This window comes from Pleurodeles waltl, chromosome 6, assembly GCF_031143425.1.
Source record: "Pleurodeles waltl isolate 20211129_DDA chromosome 6, aPleWal1.hap1.20221129, whole genome shotgun sequence".
NCBI lineage: Eukaryota > Metazoa > Chordata > Amphibia > Caudata > Salamandridae > Pleurodeles > Pleurodeles waltl.
Genome location: NC_090445.1, coordinates 1564682022 through 1564698664, shown reverse-complemented (window position 1 = coordinate 1564698664; position 16643 = coordinate 1564682022). Strand labels below are relative to the sequence as shown.

Genomic DNA, 16643 nt, shown 5'->3' with positions numbered 1-16643 from the left:
CCACATGGAAGCTCAGTTAATTACTGCACTGCGGGACATGGATGCTGACCTTACTCTGTGAAGTCTGATATCTTGAGTGGACAGCAAAAATTTCTTAGGAGTTGGCTGATGTGTGCAGGTGCATACATGGCACTAACCCCAATTCAGATGGGAAAATCCCGTTTTTTAAGCCAAAAATTGCGTTATTTTGGCTGTCTCCCGCCTGAAGTTGCCTCTCCTAAAGTAGAAGTCAATGGGAAAAATGCATTCCCGAGATTATTTTTTTAATCTTCCACCTTTCTCTCCCAAACTGTTGGCATGCATGCAGATGTGAGCCACAACTCAATAGTATTATGCCAGCCTAGGCCGTGTGCTATCCTGATGTGTGGGTATCGGCCTCCAAAGTTCAAGGGATGTCAGTCTCTATAGTGCATGCGGTGTGCATTTCTTCATTGGATCCAGGTACCATTCAGGGGGTTATCTTGGCATCTTCTACTGGTGGACAGGATGTCACACACTGTTTGATCTTTATGTGTGGGTGGGAGATGTAGCTTCACATGTTGCTTGTGCTTTTGTACTGGACGCTGCAATTGTGAAGTCCCATGAATTAAAACATATGGGATCATAAAATATAAAGGTGGTCGTAGGAATCTTCTTTTATTAGTGGTGTTATCTTCTCTTAGTGGTGGGTGACACCTCTTCCCATGACAAACCTCTGCGTAGATGACAGATGTTGTTTTCTCGTATTTCTTCACTTAAATATATTGTTATTTTTTGTGAATTCCCATAACTCCCAGTATTCACTGCAAATGGTGATAAATAAGTGCAAAACCTTTCTTGGCAAAAATTGTATTGTCAATTATTCTTTCCAATCATAGTTATGCCGGTGGAACCTTCCAAGCAATATAGGTGTCATTCACTGGCAGAAAGTTCAAATATTTTACCAAAACATATGGTTAATTTCAGATAATTCATTATGCCCTAGTTCTACTGTTCACAATCTAATAATCACCTGGGCTTCTTGTTTTAACAAGACTGATTCAATGCTACCATAAATAATTGTGAAGTATCTCAGTACAGTCAGCGAATATCTGCCTCTGAGTGATTAGTATTATTTAAGTGATCCACCGGGAAGGGGGGGGGGTTATTTTTTAGTTTTGCATCTTATTCACGATTTATGTTGGCCTATTCTCTTTCTTGGATCATTTTAGCAAAGTATGTTTTTTCACTTGACACAAAATTAAGCGCACTATGTTTTGTGTAATGTAGTTAATAAATTCAGAATGCTTGACTTTTGTGCTGTTGTATAAAATCCCTTCTCACTTATTGGTACAGTTGCAAACAGACAATTTACACATTTATGGTCTGTTCTGGTAATTTCAATAATAGCACTTGATAGGCTTCTCCAGTGAATCTTTAGTGATTGTCATGGGAAGAGCATAGGTTTATTTGTGCCAGTTCTTTGGCCTGGGCATTTTTTAAGTGTTTTCGCTAATCAAAAAGCTTTTTGGTCCAGCAATTCATTTTGTGCTAGAAATCTAGGCATTTTTTTATTGGAGCACAAGCATGAAAGGGAAACGGCTAAATCATAGATCTACAAGGGTTAGCCACTACAGAGGATTTCCATGACTTTAAAGATGGTGGCATTTGGGACCCACTGGTAAGATGTACTAACAAGTACAGAATACAGTATAACTTCTTCCATAGAAATGCAACATAGACAAAGCTATTGGCATTGGTTCGTGGGGTGGGCACAGAACAACCTCTGTCATGGAGATCAGTTTGACACCCAGCGTGACCATGCCTCAGGTGAATGTTGCCTGAGGGACCATCAAGGAGGGAGATGAGGACAAAGGACAAAATACAATGTCAACATAATAAATGGAGGGTGAAATGTTAGCACTATGGTGATGTATAACAAGAGGCAATCGGTGCTGCCAGCAGTGCAAGGAATGCTTTATGATATATGCCTAATAGAAAGGGTATTTTTGTCTGTTTGCAAAGGTGAAGAAAATAGACAAATAGGATGATGGAGGAAAATTGTAAGGTCTTGTACTTCAGGCAGTCAGCCAGCATACTCTGCCATCTATAGTGTGTGTGTGTGTGTGTGTGGTTGTTTGTGTGTGTGCAAGGTTGTGTGTGCGTGTGTATGTGTGTAGTTAATATGCCAATAGAATAAGTAGTAGAAAGAAGTAGAAAAACTGAGTTATAGACTACTTGGAGTCTATGTTGCTTCTGGAGTGAAGAATATAGACTTGGTGAATCCAGGTGTCATTTGTCCACAGCAGAGTTTATCAATGTTCACCGATTAATAAAATCATCGTATAAGAGCAGTAACAGAGTGGTAGAATAAAACCATGAGTGAGGATGGTGATAACAGTAAACATGCCAAAAAGAGGCAGATTTACCAGCTGCACCATGGTTGACATATTGGCCCCATTTTGGTGTTGGGTTGATAGTTTACACCCTACAGCAACACACAATAACTTTGCACTGCCAAGGTGTAGAGATCACTCCACGAGAAATGGTGGTGGATCAACCGCCCAATCTAGTGGTGCTGACATTTCCTGACCGTGTTTGGCATAAGTATCTCAGTGAACGATGGCACTCAAATTCAAGGAAATGAGTATAGCCTTCCACTCAATCTTTTGACTCTGCAAAGAGCATGAGGTCAATTGGTTTTGGAGGCTGATCTCATTGATAATATGGGAGAGGAAACATTTTAAGATGGTGATTGTGGGCTTAAGGGTAGTGATCCTATTGAAGTCTCTGGGAAGCATTTCACTTGTTCTTTGGGTGAAGTCGGACCCAAGCAGGGCGACGCCTTAAAATGAGGACTACATGGTGCCCTAAACATACGGTAGGGCCCTATGGGCCTGATTTAGAGTTTGTCAGATGGGTATTCAGTCACAAACGTAGACGAATATCTCATTCACTAAGTGGCATAGGAGCTCATGCACTTCTAATAAGGCGGGTGGAATGTCTGTCATGGTTTGTGATGGTATAACCCCTCAGCCAATCTGTAAATCAGGCCCTAAGTTTGTTGCCACTGAAGCAATACCCATGATCATTGGCAGATTTTTAGCCCCAGTTTCCTTTACAAAAGGGCTCCCCTAAAAGCAGATTCAGCTAGTTTGGAGAAATAACCTCAACGGTCTCTGCAGAAAGCACTAAATACGGCAATATTTCACCTGCAACTTTGACAGAGGAGGTAAAAGGCCCGCACTCATCAGTGTCAGTGTAGGGAGGCTTAAAGCGCAAGAAAAGAGGAGAGGTAGTGGCGGAGAGCTGGAAATTTAGTCTGGGGGTCTGGGTCCCTCCACATTGGAAAGCTCACGAACCCACCAATCAGCGCATGCTTTCTTACGCTTTGTAGAACTTCCCACTTGTAAATATGCACGTTTTTTTTCCTATAAATTATCATGTGCATTTTGTACACACACAGGTGCCCATGCAGACTATTTGCTATCTGACCTCACCCACCTATGATGCAGGCGTCCCGCCCGTCACTGATCTCTGGGGCGTGGATGGCCGATACCCGAACGGAGCCGGTTTCTCAGTTATTTACATTGTTTTCGGTTCACTGACTAGTGAATCTGTGATGACGACTCGGTCTCGGTAGAGTAACAATTGCGAAACCAGGCAGAGAAAGAAGCGCGTTGCCAAGAGGCGGGACCGCAGAGGGCTGGGCCTGAGCAATGTGCAGTGTCAATAAATGCAAGCCGGAGTGGCCTGTGCTCTTGAGGCCCTTTCGTCGATTATTCAGGTGTTGCTTTGCACACACTGACTGGCTGAACCTCGCAGTTTGCAGTCAGTCGCTTTTTACACTAATTAACTCAATGAGGGGACGGCCATGCACTTGCTTCAGCGCACAGTACCGCTGGGGTCAAATCTAAAAATCCTAACCAGAGTGGATAGGACAGGAGAATATATGGTGTACATGGCGCCGTGTCACGGATGTGAGGCGCAATCACAATGCAACTGCAATTTATTCAACTATTGGAAGCCATTGTGGATACCGATCTGCTTGGTGGAGCTTCTTAAGTACTCTTTCACATTTCTCCATTTTCCATTCTACCTCCTGCTGGAACCTTTAGTTTTATGTAGAAGAGGAAGCTTTTTAATTTACCTTTCACCTCTATGTTTTTAGTTCCCTCTGGTCTATAACTCCTTTCTGGAGAATCCTTTTGGGAGACCATTAAAGTCACACGTGTGATGAGTCAAGTGAGCTTGCAGGTGCCCTCAAGCTCTCTTTTGCAAATCAGCTGCTTTGAGTTTAGCGTTTTCATCTTTTCTTCTACTGCAAAGTACCTTCCTTTCAAACTTAGGGCCTCATTTGCATAGAACTCACGGACCACCAGAAAGCCCTCACCCCAACACCTGCTACATGTAGACCAAGAAACTCATTTGGTGGAAGAATTTTATTTATAACTTTTATCAATTACTTCACAAAATGCTGACAGTAATAATTCAGTTAAAAAAAGAATCTTCAAAACATATTTACAATCATTTATAAAAAACATTTCAATAAGATGTATTCAATAACCATAAATGACTGTGACAGGACCCCTTCCTGTCCTGAACCTCCTTTGGACCACACAGGTGAGCCGTACCTCACCTGTATCCCTAGGAGGGGCGGCTCCCCCGACTTCACCGTTCCTTGTCCTCAGGGTTCCGCCCCCTCCCCAAACACCAATCTGCCAAGGGGGTGTAACGGGGCAGCCAGGAGCGGGAGCCCAATGGCCACCCCAGCGATCTGGGCTCCCTATCCCCTAAGCTGGTGTGTGCATCTGCAGGTTGGTTCAGGTCTTCAGGATCCTACCTCTGGTGTTATCCCGGTGCCCCAGCCTTGGGGACCCCTCTGTTGGTTATGCTTACTTTAGTACTTCTTCTCCAACCTAAAAACAAGGGAGTGGGTGGGTGGGACAACGCTGATCCCTAGGACTCCTCGCCGCCGTGCCGTAAAAGGCCAAGCCTTTTTGGAGGGGAAGGGGGTGCTTAAATAGCCCCCTCCCGCCTGGTGCGCGGTGGGTGGAGCCAGAACTAACGTTGCCCCTGCACACACCCTCAGCTAACGTCCGCCCTCACACCTTGCGAGGCGTGAGGGCGGATGTATCCTGGCCAGCCAGATGCACAACTAGTGCGGAGGGTTTGGGCCAGGGCAGTCCCGATCTCTAAGGGACCACGCTCCCCCCAACTTGGGGTGGGCGCTTTACCATAGAACTCAGACACCACCAGAAAGCCCTCACCCCAACACCTGCTACACGCAGACCGACAAAACTCATTTGTTGGAAGAATTTTATTTATAACTTTGATCAATTACTTCACAAAACACCAACAGTAATAATTCACTTAAAAAAGAATCTTCTAAAAATATTTACAATCATTTATAAAAACCATTTCAATAAGATTTATTCAATAACCATAAATCAATGTGACAGGATCCCTTCCTGCACCTCCTTTGGACCACACAGGTGAACCGTACCTCACCTGTATCCCTAGGGGGGGCAGCTCCCCGACTTCACCGTTCCTTGTCCTCATGCTCAGGGTTCCGCCCCCTCCCCAAACACCAATCTGCCAAGGGGGTGTAACGGGCGGCCAGGAGCGGGAGCCCCATGGCCACCCCAGTGATCTGGGTTCTCTACCCCCTAAGCTGGTGTACATCCGCAGGTTGGTTCAGGCTTCAGGATCCTACCTCTGGTGTTATCCTGGGTCCCCAGCCTTGGGGACCCCTCTGTTGGTTATGGTTACTTTAGTACTTCTTCTCCCGCCACAAGGGCGACCAGGGGCCCAAAGGTCCTTCGCCCTCCCCACCTGCAAACAAGCTGTGAGAGAAGAACCACATATCTGCAATAAATTGGTCCATCCCTGCATCAGACAAATGTACCATATCTCTGTGGAACATATCTGGACCCTTTAAAAGTATATGCAGAATGTTCCATAAGCGGCCGGGACCCGGGCATAGTCTTGCCATTTTGGTGTTGATCCTCCGAACCGACACATTGATTGTCCTTGATTTAATGTTTGGACCCCAATTGCGGCGAGGTACCATAACCGACCATGCGATGGCCGCGTTCTGGAACTCTTTAGATAACTTGATGATTTCAGCAAAAATCGTTTCCCTGAGTGCCTTGCGTCCCATGCACATCAAGCCATTGCCTCCAATATGTATGATAATGAGATCCGGGAACTGTAGTCCCTCGCATCTCCTTGCCATTTCGACGAGTTGCTGTAGCTGCGTGATTCCTATTCCACCAACCCCACACCAGCGAAAAGCCAAATCCTGGATCGCAGCCGGCTTAGGCTTACGGAGCAGTTGCAACCTCTATGCTGCCCGCCGAACAAAAGAATGTCCTAAGACCCAAACCACGTGGGGTGCCATTGAACTGCAATGAAGGAAAATTGTATGAGAAACCAACATACATTTCACAAACTATGAGTGAGGGAGCACCCATCATTGCAATATAGGTCTAATGTAGAGCTTATAGCAATTGGATGACCATCTCCTGATTGACTTTACATCTGCTACAGACATCCCTGAGCCGGCTGCTAAAGTAGCTGCTCCAATCCTGACTGAATGTGAAGAGTACCCCTGAGGGTCCACACCTGTGGCCTTAAGAGTCACCTTTAATACTGCTAAAAAGTGGTAGGGTAGAAAAAGGGCAGATGCTCCCGAGGATGGGCGGGCCACCAGGTAAGATCCCAAGCAACCCACTGGGCATTACGGAGACGCTGGCGCAGCTCTTAGTTCAATGCATGAGCCCTTACTTAATTGATCATTCTTGGACTTTCGCAGTCGAATTGTCACCAACCCCGGAATGATACGTACATCTGCCCACGGAAGGCCTCCTGAGTGGTCACCCTTGGAAGAACCCACTAATTTGCTAACGCGGAAAGATGTATTAAATACTGCGGCGAACAACATCGCCTCAAATGCCGTGGAACACACATTAGGGATTCTGTCCAAGGGCCTCCCTAGTAAGGGAGCAGTTATGGGGCGCCTAGTGTACTTGTTTGAGCCCTTTAATCGAGCCCAACCAGCCACCGCCCTCTTAATGATAAAGGTGTTCAAATGGGACTCCTGATTCTGTAGTCTCGCAAAGAAACGAATAGCGGACAATAGAGCCTTGGCGCATTAAACTGGTCTGCCCCTTTCTTTTAAATGACTTAGAAAACCACAAATGGCCTGTGTAGAAAACAATTCAGAAATTTGTTTTGAATTCAGAAAATGTCTGTATTGCTGGAATGATTTCTCGTAATCCCCTCTTGTGCGGGCTGCTAGGGATGCTGCTAGTAAAGAGGGGAGAGCGGGGCTCCAATCTTCCACAGATATGCTGGGAACTCCGTCATCTTCTCCGCCGCCTGTGGGTGGCACCTCAGAAAGTCCTGCATCAATGAGCAAGATAGAACGTCGGCAGCATTGTTATGGACCCCAGGTACATGTTTTGCACAAAAGGTAATGTTGAGTTTCAAGCAGATTAGAACCAAGGGTTTCAGGAGAAGGAGCACCATTCTCCATGTTGCCTTTTGACTATTAATCGCCTCTACCACCGCCATGTTGTCTGACCAGAATATTACTGACCTATCTTTAAATGTCAGGGCCCAGATGGTGACAGCGACGATAATGGGGAACAGTTCTAAAAATGCGACATTCTTTGTAATCCCCTTCTCAACCCACTCAACTGGCCAGTTGGCCCTGCACCAGTAGGTGCCCAGCATGGCATCAAAACCTACACTGCCGGCTGCATCAGTGAATAGCCCCGGGTAGGACTAGAAACTGGAATATGAGACAAAATGACCGACCCGGTAAAATCCTGTAAAAAGGCATCCCATATTTTTAAATCCTCCCTAACTTCAAGCGACAGCCTAGTATGATGGCATTTCTCAGTCAAACCCACCGTCGCCCTAGCGATGGACCTGGAAAAGGGGCGTGCCATGGGAATAATCTGTAAGGCGCAGTTCAGTTGACCTACCAAAAGCTGAAGCTGGTACAGAGTGACTTTCTTTGGTGACAATACAAAGCTAACGGAATCCTTAAATACCAGTAATTTATCCGAGGGTAAGCGACACTCACCCGCTATGGAATCTATCTCAATCCCCAGAAATGTGATACAGGTAGAGGGGCCTCCTGTTTTGTCTGGGGCTAATGGGACCCCAAATTCATCAAACATAGTAGTCAAAGCCTGGAGGGCCCACAAGCACCTCACTGACCCTGGAGGGCCCAGTACCAAGAAATCATCCAAGTAATGTATCACTTCTTTGTGTCCTGTGCGCTTGGTAAAAATTCATTGCAACAAGGTGCTAAATTGTTCAAAGTAACTGCAGGACCCACTACACCCCATAGGCATGCATTTATCGTGAAAGTACGACCCACTAAATTGAAACCCTAATAAATGATAGTCATCAGGGTGAACTGGAAGAAGCCGAAAAGCGGATTCAATGTTAGTCTTTGCTAGAAGTGCCCCATGACCTAAGACGCGTAATTTCACTAGGGCCTGGTCCACAGTGGCATATCGGACTGAGCATAGTTAGGGCTCAATTGCCTCATTTACAGAAGATCCCTGCTGAGCTGATAGATAATGTATCAACCTGAACTGGCCTGGCTCTTTATTGGGAACCACCCCCATAGGAGAGCAAACAAAATTTGTTGTTGTGGGGAAGAAAGGGGTCCAGCCAACCTGCCTAATAGCCTTCCTTTCTCTATCTTCCTTGCCACCACCCCCGGGTTCCTCAAGGCTGATAATGAATTTTTGCAATATGGAATATGAGGTACTTGTAGAGCAGGGATTCTAAAACCAAAAGAGAAGCCATTAACTCGGAGTTCTGCAGAAGTTTTGTCCGGATAGGACTGTAACCAGGCGTGCCATGTGGTAATCTGTATAGTTGATGGCAAAGTAGATTTAATTAGAGGGTGTACTCCCCTCCTTAAACTTCTCTCTGGATTTGTTAATGCATTTGTACTCTGAGTGAGAAGGGTGCCCACAGAAGGAACAGGTATGTCTGAATTTGCAAGATCCTGGGGGCGTGAACATACTTTTCTATTAAATGCCCAGCACAAACCTTTTTTTATCACTGGAATATTGTGTACAAAAGGGCTGCTTCCCAGGCAGTTTGCTATTTACGCATTCTAACCATACGTTCACTTCAGTTTGGTCACAACCAATTCCTGGCCCTTCCACCTTTGCCCACCTGAAGTCTCTATCATATTCTAACCAGGAGTTACCACCATACATATCGTGTGCTCTCAATATTTTATTTGCATAGCAGATCATTGATATAGCCAACTCTGGCTTTTTCTTAAGCATGACGGACATAAAGACATTGAACCCAAACAACCAATTAGTTATACTTTCTTCTACTTTGGGTTTTTTATCACTAGAAGACGATGCCTTACACTCCTTGTCTTTGACTTCTATCTCTCTTCTTTTGGCTATAATGAGAGAAAAAATGTCCACAAATTCTCCTTTCCAAATTTGATCTTTTACCTCTGAACCAACATGAGCAGCGAGCTTACCTGGTCGGAATAATAGCGAGTCTTGTCCGGCCCCCAACGCCGTAGTACCGCCCACAGAAGTGTTATTGTTGATTTCAGTAACCTTACTTTTTTCTATGCTGGTGGGAGCAAGAGGCCGTGGTCGAAAGGAGGGGACTGATTAGAGCTTCTAATTACATCAATAAAGAGTTAATATTACTCTCTTGGCAATATAATTACTTATCAAAGTTTATTTAAACATTCTAGAAAAGGACGAACAATCCAATTGCTCAAATACAAAACATCTCAATCATACCAAAACGTGACAGGTACAAAGCAAATCCTAAAAAATTGTGACAAAACAAAATGTAAATCACAAGCAAATTGTCCCACATTGTTCTCCTCTTTTAGAGGTTGTAATGGTTACATCAGCTATTAATGTCGTAATCCACTAAACTGCAATGACTGTGGATTCCTCAACACACAATTGCTGATAACCTGTTAATTTCTTCTCAGGCCTCTTTATGTTGCGTGGAGTAGCTCTCAATGGAGAGTTAAACTTTATGTCAACCGCGCCAATAGCGTAAAGTGTTGACGCGTTTCGGACCCTTCCTTATGGGCCTCATCAGGACTAATGGAGACAACACTGCCTGATAATAAACCAAAAGGAAACTATTAGCCGTTAAAACTTCAGGAAAACTCCAAGGAACTGCATGAACCTCCACCAGGTGCTTGTTAAAAAAAAAAAAAGCATTCTCTAAATTCCGAAATCCCCAGTTTGACTAAAAAAGCCACAACAACCCCATTCGTGTATAGAATGCCTCTATGTGAACTAATGAAAAACAAGGAAAAACTAAGCACCACGCCACCTTACTTCCAATACATGCTTCAAATACTTGGTGGTCCTAGCACAGTGTAAAATAGATCAAACACTATTACCTTTTATTTGTCTCTATCTCTGTGTAAGACGCTTCACTTCTAGTGAGAACCTTAACACAAAAATGGACATAATTGGGTTAACTATGGACCACAAAGCAGAGACTCAAGAACCCCAGTGACTGGGATAGATATCACACGCGTTCCCCAGGGGTGACTTACTTAAAAATGATGGTTATAAGGGACGGTAGCCGAGTCGTGCATCTGCTCCTAGCAGGTGCCCGGGACCTGAAGGTTAATGAAGCCAGAGTCTCCGGGACAGCCTCTCAGTCGGCACAAACACTCGCCGAAGCTCAGCGCGCCACTGGCCGCGTTTGCTTATAAACGCAAAGCCCCATGGTTGTGCCGAAACATCCGAGCTGTTAAATATGGAGGTAATACCTGCTATTGGATCCGCCATCATGAAATGGGCAGATGACTATTATAAAGCATGAAACTGCTTCTTCTAGTTCTGGCTATGATCACCGCCCAGTAGTGAAACAAGACCCACCTAAATCGCTTGTATACGCTACATTCAGATATACCGCAATTCTCTGAATTTGCCCGGAACTTAAGCAAGCAACCAGGTTCGCAAGCCTATCACACTAGCTAACATTGTTCGTAACGAACAATCGGCGTTTCTTGTGTGCATCAATCACCATAAAATAAAATAGAGTAAATAGAATGAAATACACAAAAGCAGGGGGCCCAAAGCGGCAACCAGACTCCTTGTTTTCTGTGTTTAATCCAACCTACCTGGGTGCTGGGGCTTCCAGCTCGTTACTCTAACTCCTGTCAATTGCTAGGTTCCTCACCGACCCCGGAGGGCCCAGTACCAAGAAATCATCCAAGTAATGTATCACTTCTTTGTGTCCTGTGCACTTGGTAAAAATCCATTGCAACAAGGTGCTAAATTGTTCAAAGTAACTGCAGGACCCACTACACCCCATAGGCATGCACTTATCGTGAAAGTACGACCCACTAAATTGAAACCCTAATAAATGATAGTCATCAGGGTGAACTGGAAGAAGCCAAAAAGCGGATTCAATGTTAGTCTTTGCTAGAAGTGCCCCATGACCTAATTTCACTAGGGCCTGGTCCACAGTGGCATATCGGACTGAGCATAGTTAGGGGTCAATTGCCTCATTTACAGAAGATCCCTGCAGAGCTGATAGATTATGTACCAACCTGAACTGACCTGGTTCTTTATTGGGAACCACCCCCATAGGAGAGCAAACAAAATTTGTTGTTGTGGGGAAGAAAAGGGTCCCGCCAACCTGCCTAATAGCCTTTCTTTCTCTATCTTCCTTGCCACCACCCCCGGGTTCCTCAAGGCTGATAATTAATTTTTGCAATATGGAATATGAGGTACTTGTAGAGCAGGGATTCTAAAACCAAAAGAGAAGCCATTAACTTGGAGTTCTGCAGAAGTTTTGTCCGGTGGCTTCTTCCAACGATACACACATTTTCTATGCTCTGTGACCTGTAAGATATTACAACTACACCTGAAATGCCTACCATTAAGTCAACCATCACTCACTTCCTTTGCTTGCTATCACTCACTTCTTTTACTGGCCAGCCTCATACGCACACTACCACACTGACAAGTATTTTGAAGAATACATGTGATCGCTAGGTGACATTTAGGGGGTAATTATGAACATGTCGGGATTCATGCTGGAGTTCTAAACATAGACCGCCAGCCCCCTCGGAACGCCCCCACCCGGACGTATAAACAACATTCCACCTGGCCGGCCGTGGGAAACGCGGAATGCTGGGCCAGGACATTGCCGATGACTCCACATGGAGGCGTCGTCAATGCCGCAGTGAGGAGAGTGCAGCAGCACCCGTCGCGCAGATCACTGCCCGGAAATCGGGCAGTGACCTGCGTGACAGGGCTGTGCACAGGGGTCCCGGAGCACCCCTTCCGCCAGCCTTTCCCTGGTGGGGAATACTGCCAGGGAAAAGCTGGAGGAACAAGTGTTCTCTATCCGGAGGGAGGCGCTCCTTGCATCGCTGCCCTGTCGCATAGAGAAATCCACCATCGTCAGGCTGCCTGTCGGCAGAAGCCTGGCAGTGGCGGAGGGCCGTCATGGTGGCTTCCATTGTTGTTTATATGGCAGTCCAGACCGCCATGCCGGTGGCGGTAATTTCTGCTGCCACCGGCATGGCGGTCTGGACCACCATGTTCATAATGAGGCCCTTAGTTTTGGCACCTTGCATTCTTCAAAATGGACTAGAGCTTGTGATTTTATTTGCTACCTCATGCTGGTGTGGGGTGTTTTGAAGCTCTCAGTAAAGGCTAAACACCCTGCCGTTGAAGTGTAAATATATCTCTGATGTGACAGGGCACAATCAGCCTTTTATGGGCGAGGCTCTGAGGCTACAAACTGGTGTGAGAAGAGGTTTCCTTGAGCCACTGGCTGTAGATGTTGAGCAGACTTGGAAGGGTATTACCACCACAAGCTAAAATCACTGGGACAGGCAGGTGCAGTGTGCAGAAGCGTGAAGGACCTATCTCTTACCTACTTCTTCCACTTGAGGCCAAATTGTCATAGTTGTGTGTAAATAGTACAGATCAATGTCTCTTCATATTGGAGGCCTGGTAAAAGTTTAGCATCCCCTGATCTACTTGGTATATGCAGCCGTAGTGATGGATCCAATCTTTTATATCCATATTTCTGAAACCAGAGAGCAGCATTTTCCTTGTCTGGTGAGTAAACAAACTCTCACATACTAGTGCGGTACAGACTCTCTGTGTGGCCAAGGTAGACCACCTTAGTTTTTTTATCAGATTCCAAATACACCACCCTAAATCTTAGCTTTAGTGAAGTCTGGAGATTACCTTCTCCTAGCACTTTGTGGTTATGATAACGCTCTTAAACTCTTACCCTATAATAATTTTGCACATGCAGCTCTCTAAATACAACTATATTACAGCAAAGTAAGCCCTTTACGCTCTATTTCCACACATGGCTAAAAGCACTGCGTACAAGTGATGTTCTGCACACAGCTTAGATTGGCCGTGTAGACTATACAGCTGTTTTGTATCTGATTTTAGTGTTTATGGACTCATAGGGGTCCATGAGTCAATGACCATTAATCCCTTTGATCATTAGCAATGTTCCCTATTGCTTGTCGTGACTATATGATGCCAAGCGGATGTGCCTGTTTAAACACCTACTTGAATGTGTTGTGCTGGCTGACAATGTGTATGTTACATAAAGGTGATTGTAATGAGCTGTTAATGTTTATAATATCCTTGTAATAATCCACTAAAGATAATAGTAAAAATCGTTAACGAGCAATAACAGGGGATGAATCCAGCCCCTTTAGTTCATTAGGCAACATTATACTTCCATAAGCCTTTCACTAACTGCTTTTTAATATTTATGTGTTTTCTTGGCACTATAAATACATGTATATTTATGACTGATTGTTGCCAGTGTTCAACAAAGATGAACATAGTTCATGCTACCTACTGCATATGCTGTTACACCCGGAGTTGTCAAGCGAAAGGCTGGATTTACATTATTTCCTTGCGACAAGGGGAAGAATCTTTGCGATCACTTCAAATGTATAAAAGTACATTAGCTGGTATATTCATGTGTACACATAAAGGACACTAAACCTTGTGCTTGCATTGCAGGTGTAGAAGATATTCTTATTGATGAGAAAACAATAAGCCACTTGTTGAGCATTTCTGAAGACAAGAAAATCTTAACATTTCTCCACAAGAAACCAAAGAAATATGAAGACTGTCTGGAGAGGTTCAACTACTGGCCAAATGCTTTTGCTTCGAAGAGCTTTCAGGCAGGTCTTCATGCTTGGAGGATCAGTGTTGAGAAGAGCGTTGCTTACAAGGTTGGGATTGCGTACGGCTCACTGCAGCGCAAGGGCTCTGGTAATGACTCGAGACTGGGGTACAACCCAGTCTCCTGGGTCTTTTCCCGCTACGACAAAGACTTCCGTTTCTCCCATGACAGCCAACATCAAGCTGTGGAACTGCTGAAATGCCCAAAGCAGATAGGGGTTCTTGTGGACTGGGATGGAGGGGAGTTGCTCTTCTATGACCCAGACTCCTGTGTGGTGCTCCACTCCCACCATGCTAATTTTACATCTCCTGTGTTCCCCGTCTTTGCAGTGGCAGATGACTGTATAAAAATCACGTAGTACTGAATTGGGAGAGACCACCAACAATGAAAACACAAAGAGATAACTGAATATCTGTGCTTCCTCTTCTACTCAGTGAACTAGTCGTCATTGAACAAATGTTGCGACTGAAGCAAGAGCTTCCGGATACTTCCTTAGTCCAGGACCAAATTGATTAAGAAAGACCAAAGAAGCAGCATGAATATATTTTCAATGGGGAACTTTGTATTTGACTACTAGCTTCACAACTAAATTAAGAAAAGGGATGGTGGGTATGGTACACTCCTGCCACATTATAAGCGGTCAAGTAATCATAAAAGGTTCAAAAATAATTTATGATACTTTATTGTTGGCTTTACTGTGAACAGCGGTCATGCTGCTTTCAACTGAATGGACAACCCTCCTTAGTGGGAGGCAGACAAACAGATGGAATACATTTCTTCCCTTCTCCAGATTACCACGAGAATATTTGGGACAATACCATGAGGATATTGGACAAGATACCACAATGGTAAAATTGAGTAGGAGTTGTTGCATAACTGTGATGATGGCAATGATCTTCCTTCCTTCCAAAATCAAGGCATTCCAAGAAGAAGATGTGCAGTGCGCATGAGAGAACAGAAGTTCCTTTCCACTTTCAATATCCACTCCACAAGGTACAGCTCCTCAAGAGGTATTTTTGTTGTACATTTTTTTCATCCAACGTGCTGTGGGATCATCAACCAGTTTTTCAAATCACTGCAACCGCAGTAGCGGTTCACATTTTGTCTTGGTGGAAAAAAGATATTTACAAGGTTGGCTATTTCTTATGCAAACATGTGGATATTTATTGAAAATGTGCATTGCTACATCGGTGAACTCTCACAGGTTCTGATGGAAAAATATGAACAGATAGGAATTCTTAGCCTTATTTGCATAATGTTTACTTGCATACGAAAAATTAGATTTTCTTTTCATGAGAAAGTGACACTGAATCCAACATGACACATGTAGTTAACATTTCTGTTAAATCGTTTTAATTAGGAACTGTAACTTCAAAACAACAATTTGAAAAACGTTGGCAATTTTGGTTAAAACATTTTGAAATACATTTTTGGACATGTTTATAAGAAAAAGTTAATGCCATTACCTAGTAACGTTTACGGGTTAGTATTGTTTGCTAAAAATTACAAACAAAAATGTAGGAGTATTGCTCAAAAGTACTGCAAAGTATTTAATGTTTATAATGTGTTGGTAAATTCAAATGTTAGAAACAGCGTATGTGAGTTAAAACAGACATTGTCGATTACTTAAAAATACTATTTACAACTTTTAATAAAAAACGTTGGAATTGTTTGCTGAAAAGAAAGACATATGTATATATAACTAATTTATATAATTACAGTGTGTACGGGTTCATTGTTTTAAACGTTACAGAAAACATTTATATCTTAGGTAAATTTAGACTGCATTCCAAAACTTGGAAGATAAGTATTTCTCTGACTACTCCATTGTACAGTGCATTTGAGGACAAAAAGGTACACTAGGACACATACTTCGTAAGGTGAAGAAGGGTAAAAGGGGAATATTGCAGTTCTCCATAAGGGATCTGCGAAAATACCACAATCTAAGGTAAAAAATACATCTCTGTTGTGCTAGTGTTTCTTCTCTTCACTGAGGAAAGGGAAATGTCAACAACACCTTCTTCATCTCCGTCAGTTATACCACAGGTGAAGTAACAATCAGTTTTAAAAAATATCGGAAATCAGCTTGAACCTACATGTTTTATGGTCTTCAGATCAACACCTTCATGATGATATTTTTTTATTATGGTATGCATCTTGTTGTCTACATGGTGATCTCATAGCATATTATACTGATAACCATATGAAAACAATAAGTAAAGCAATGTAAAATGAGTACCCGAAGGCCATCAGGGGAAACTGTCTCTTGCTCAATTGGAAAAAACACTGGACATTGAAGATAACCCTTTGCACTACAAAAATGAGAACGCTAAATTTCCAGATTCACACTTGATGAGATAAAACCTCTAAATGCTTAGTTATAAATCTGAACATATTAAAAGTATATATGATCTAAAATGTACTTTTTAATTTTGCATAGTTCTTGTTTGCTACATATGTAC

General features: G+C 43.7%; 1 protein-coding gene across 1 annotated transcript in view; it reads left to right on the top strand.

Annotated features, from left to right (window-relative positions):
- BSPRY (B-box and SPRY domain containing) overlaps window positions 1-15853 on the top strand; it is a 75890-nt gene extending 60037 nt beyond the window's left edge. The window contains exon 6 of the mRNA XM_069241278.1: window positions 14016-15853. Within this exon, the coding sequence (XP_069097379.1) occupies window positions 14016-14539 (524 nt within the window). The 3' untranslated portion in view covers window positions 14540-15853. The remainder of the gene's footprint in view (window positions 1-14015) is intronic.
- Window positions 15854-16643: the final 790 nt, after the last annotated feature.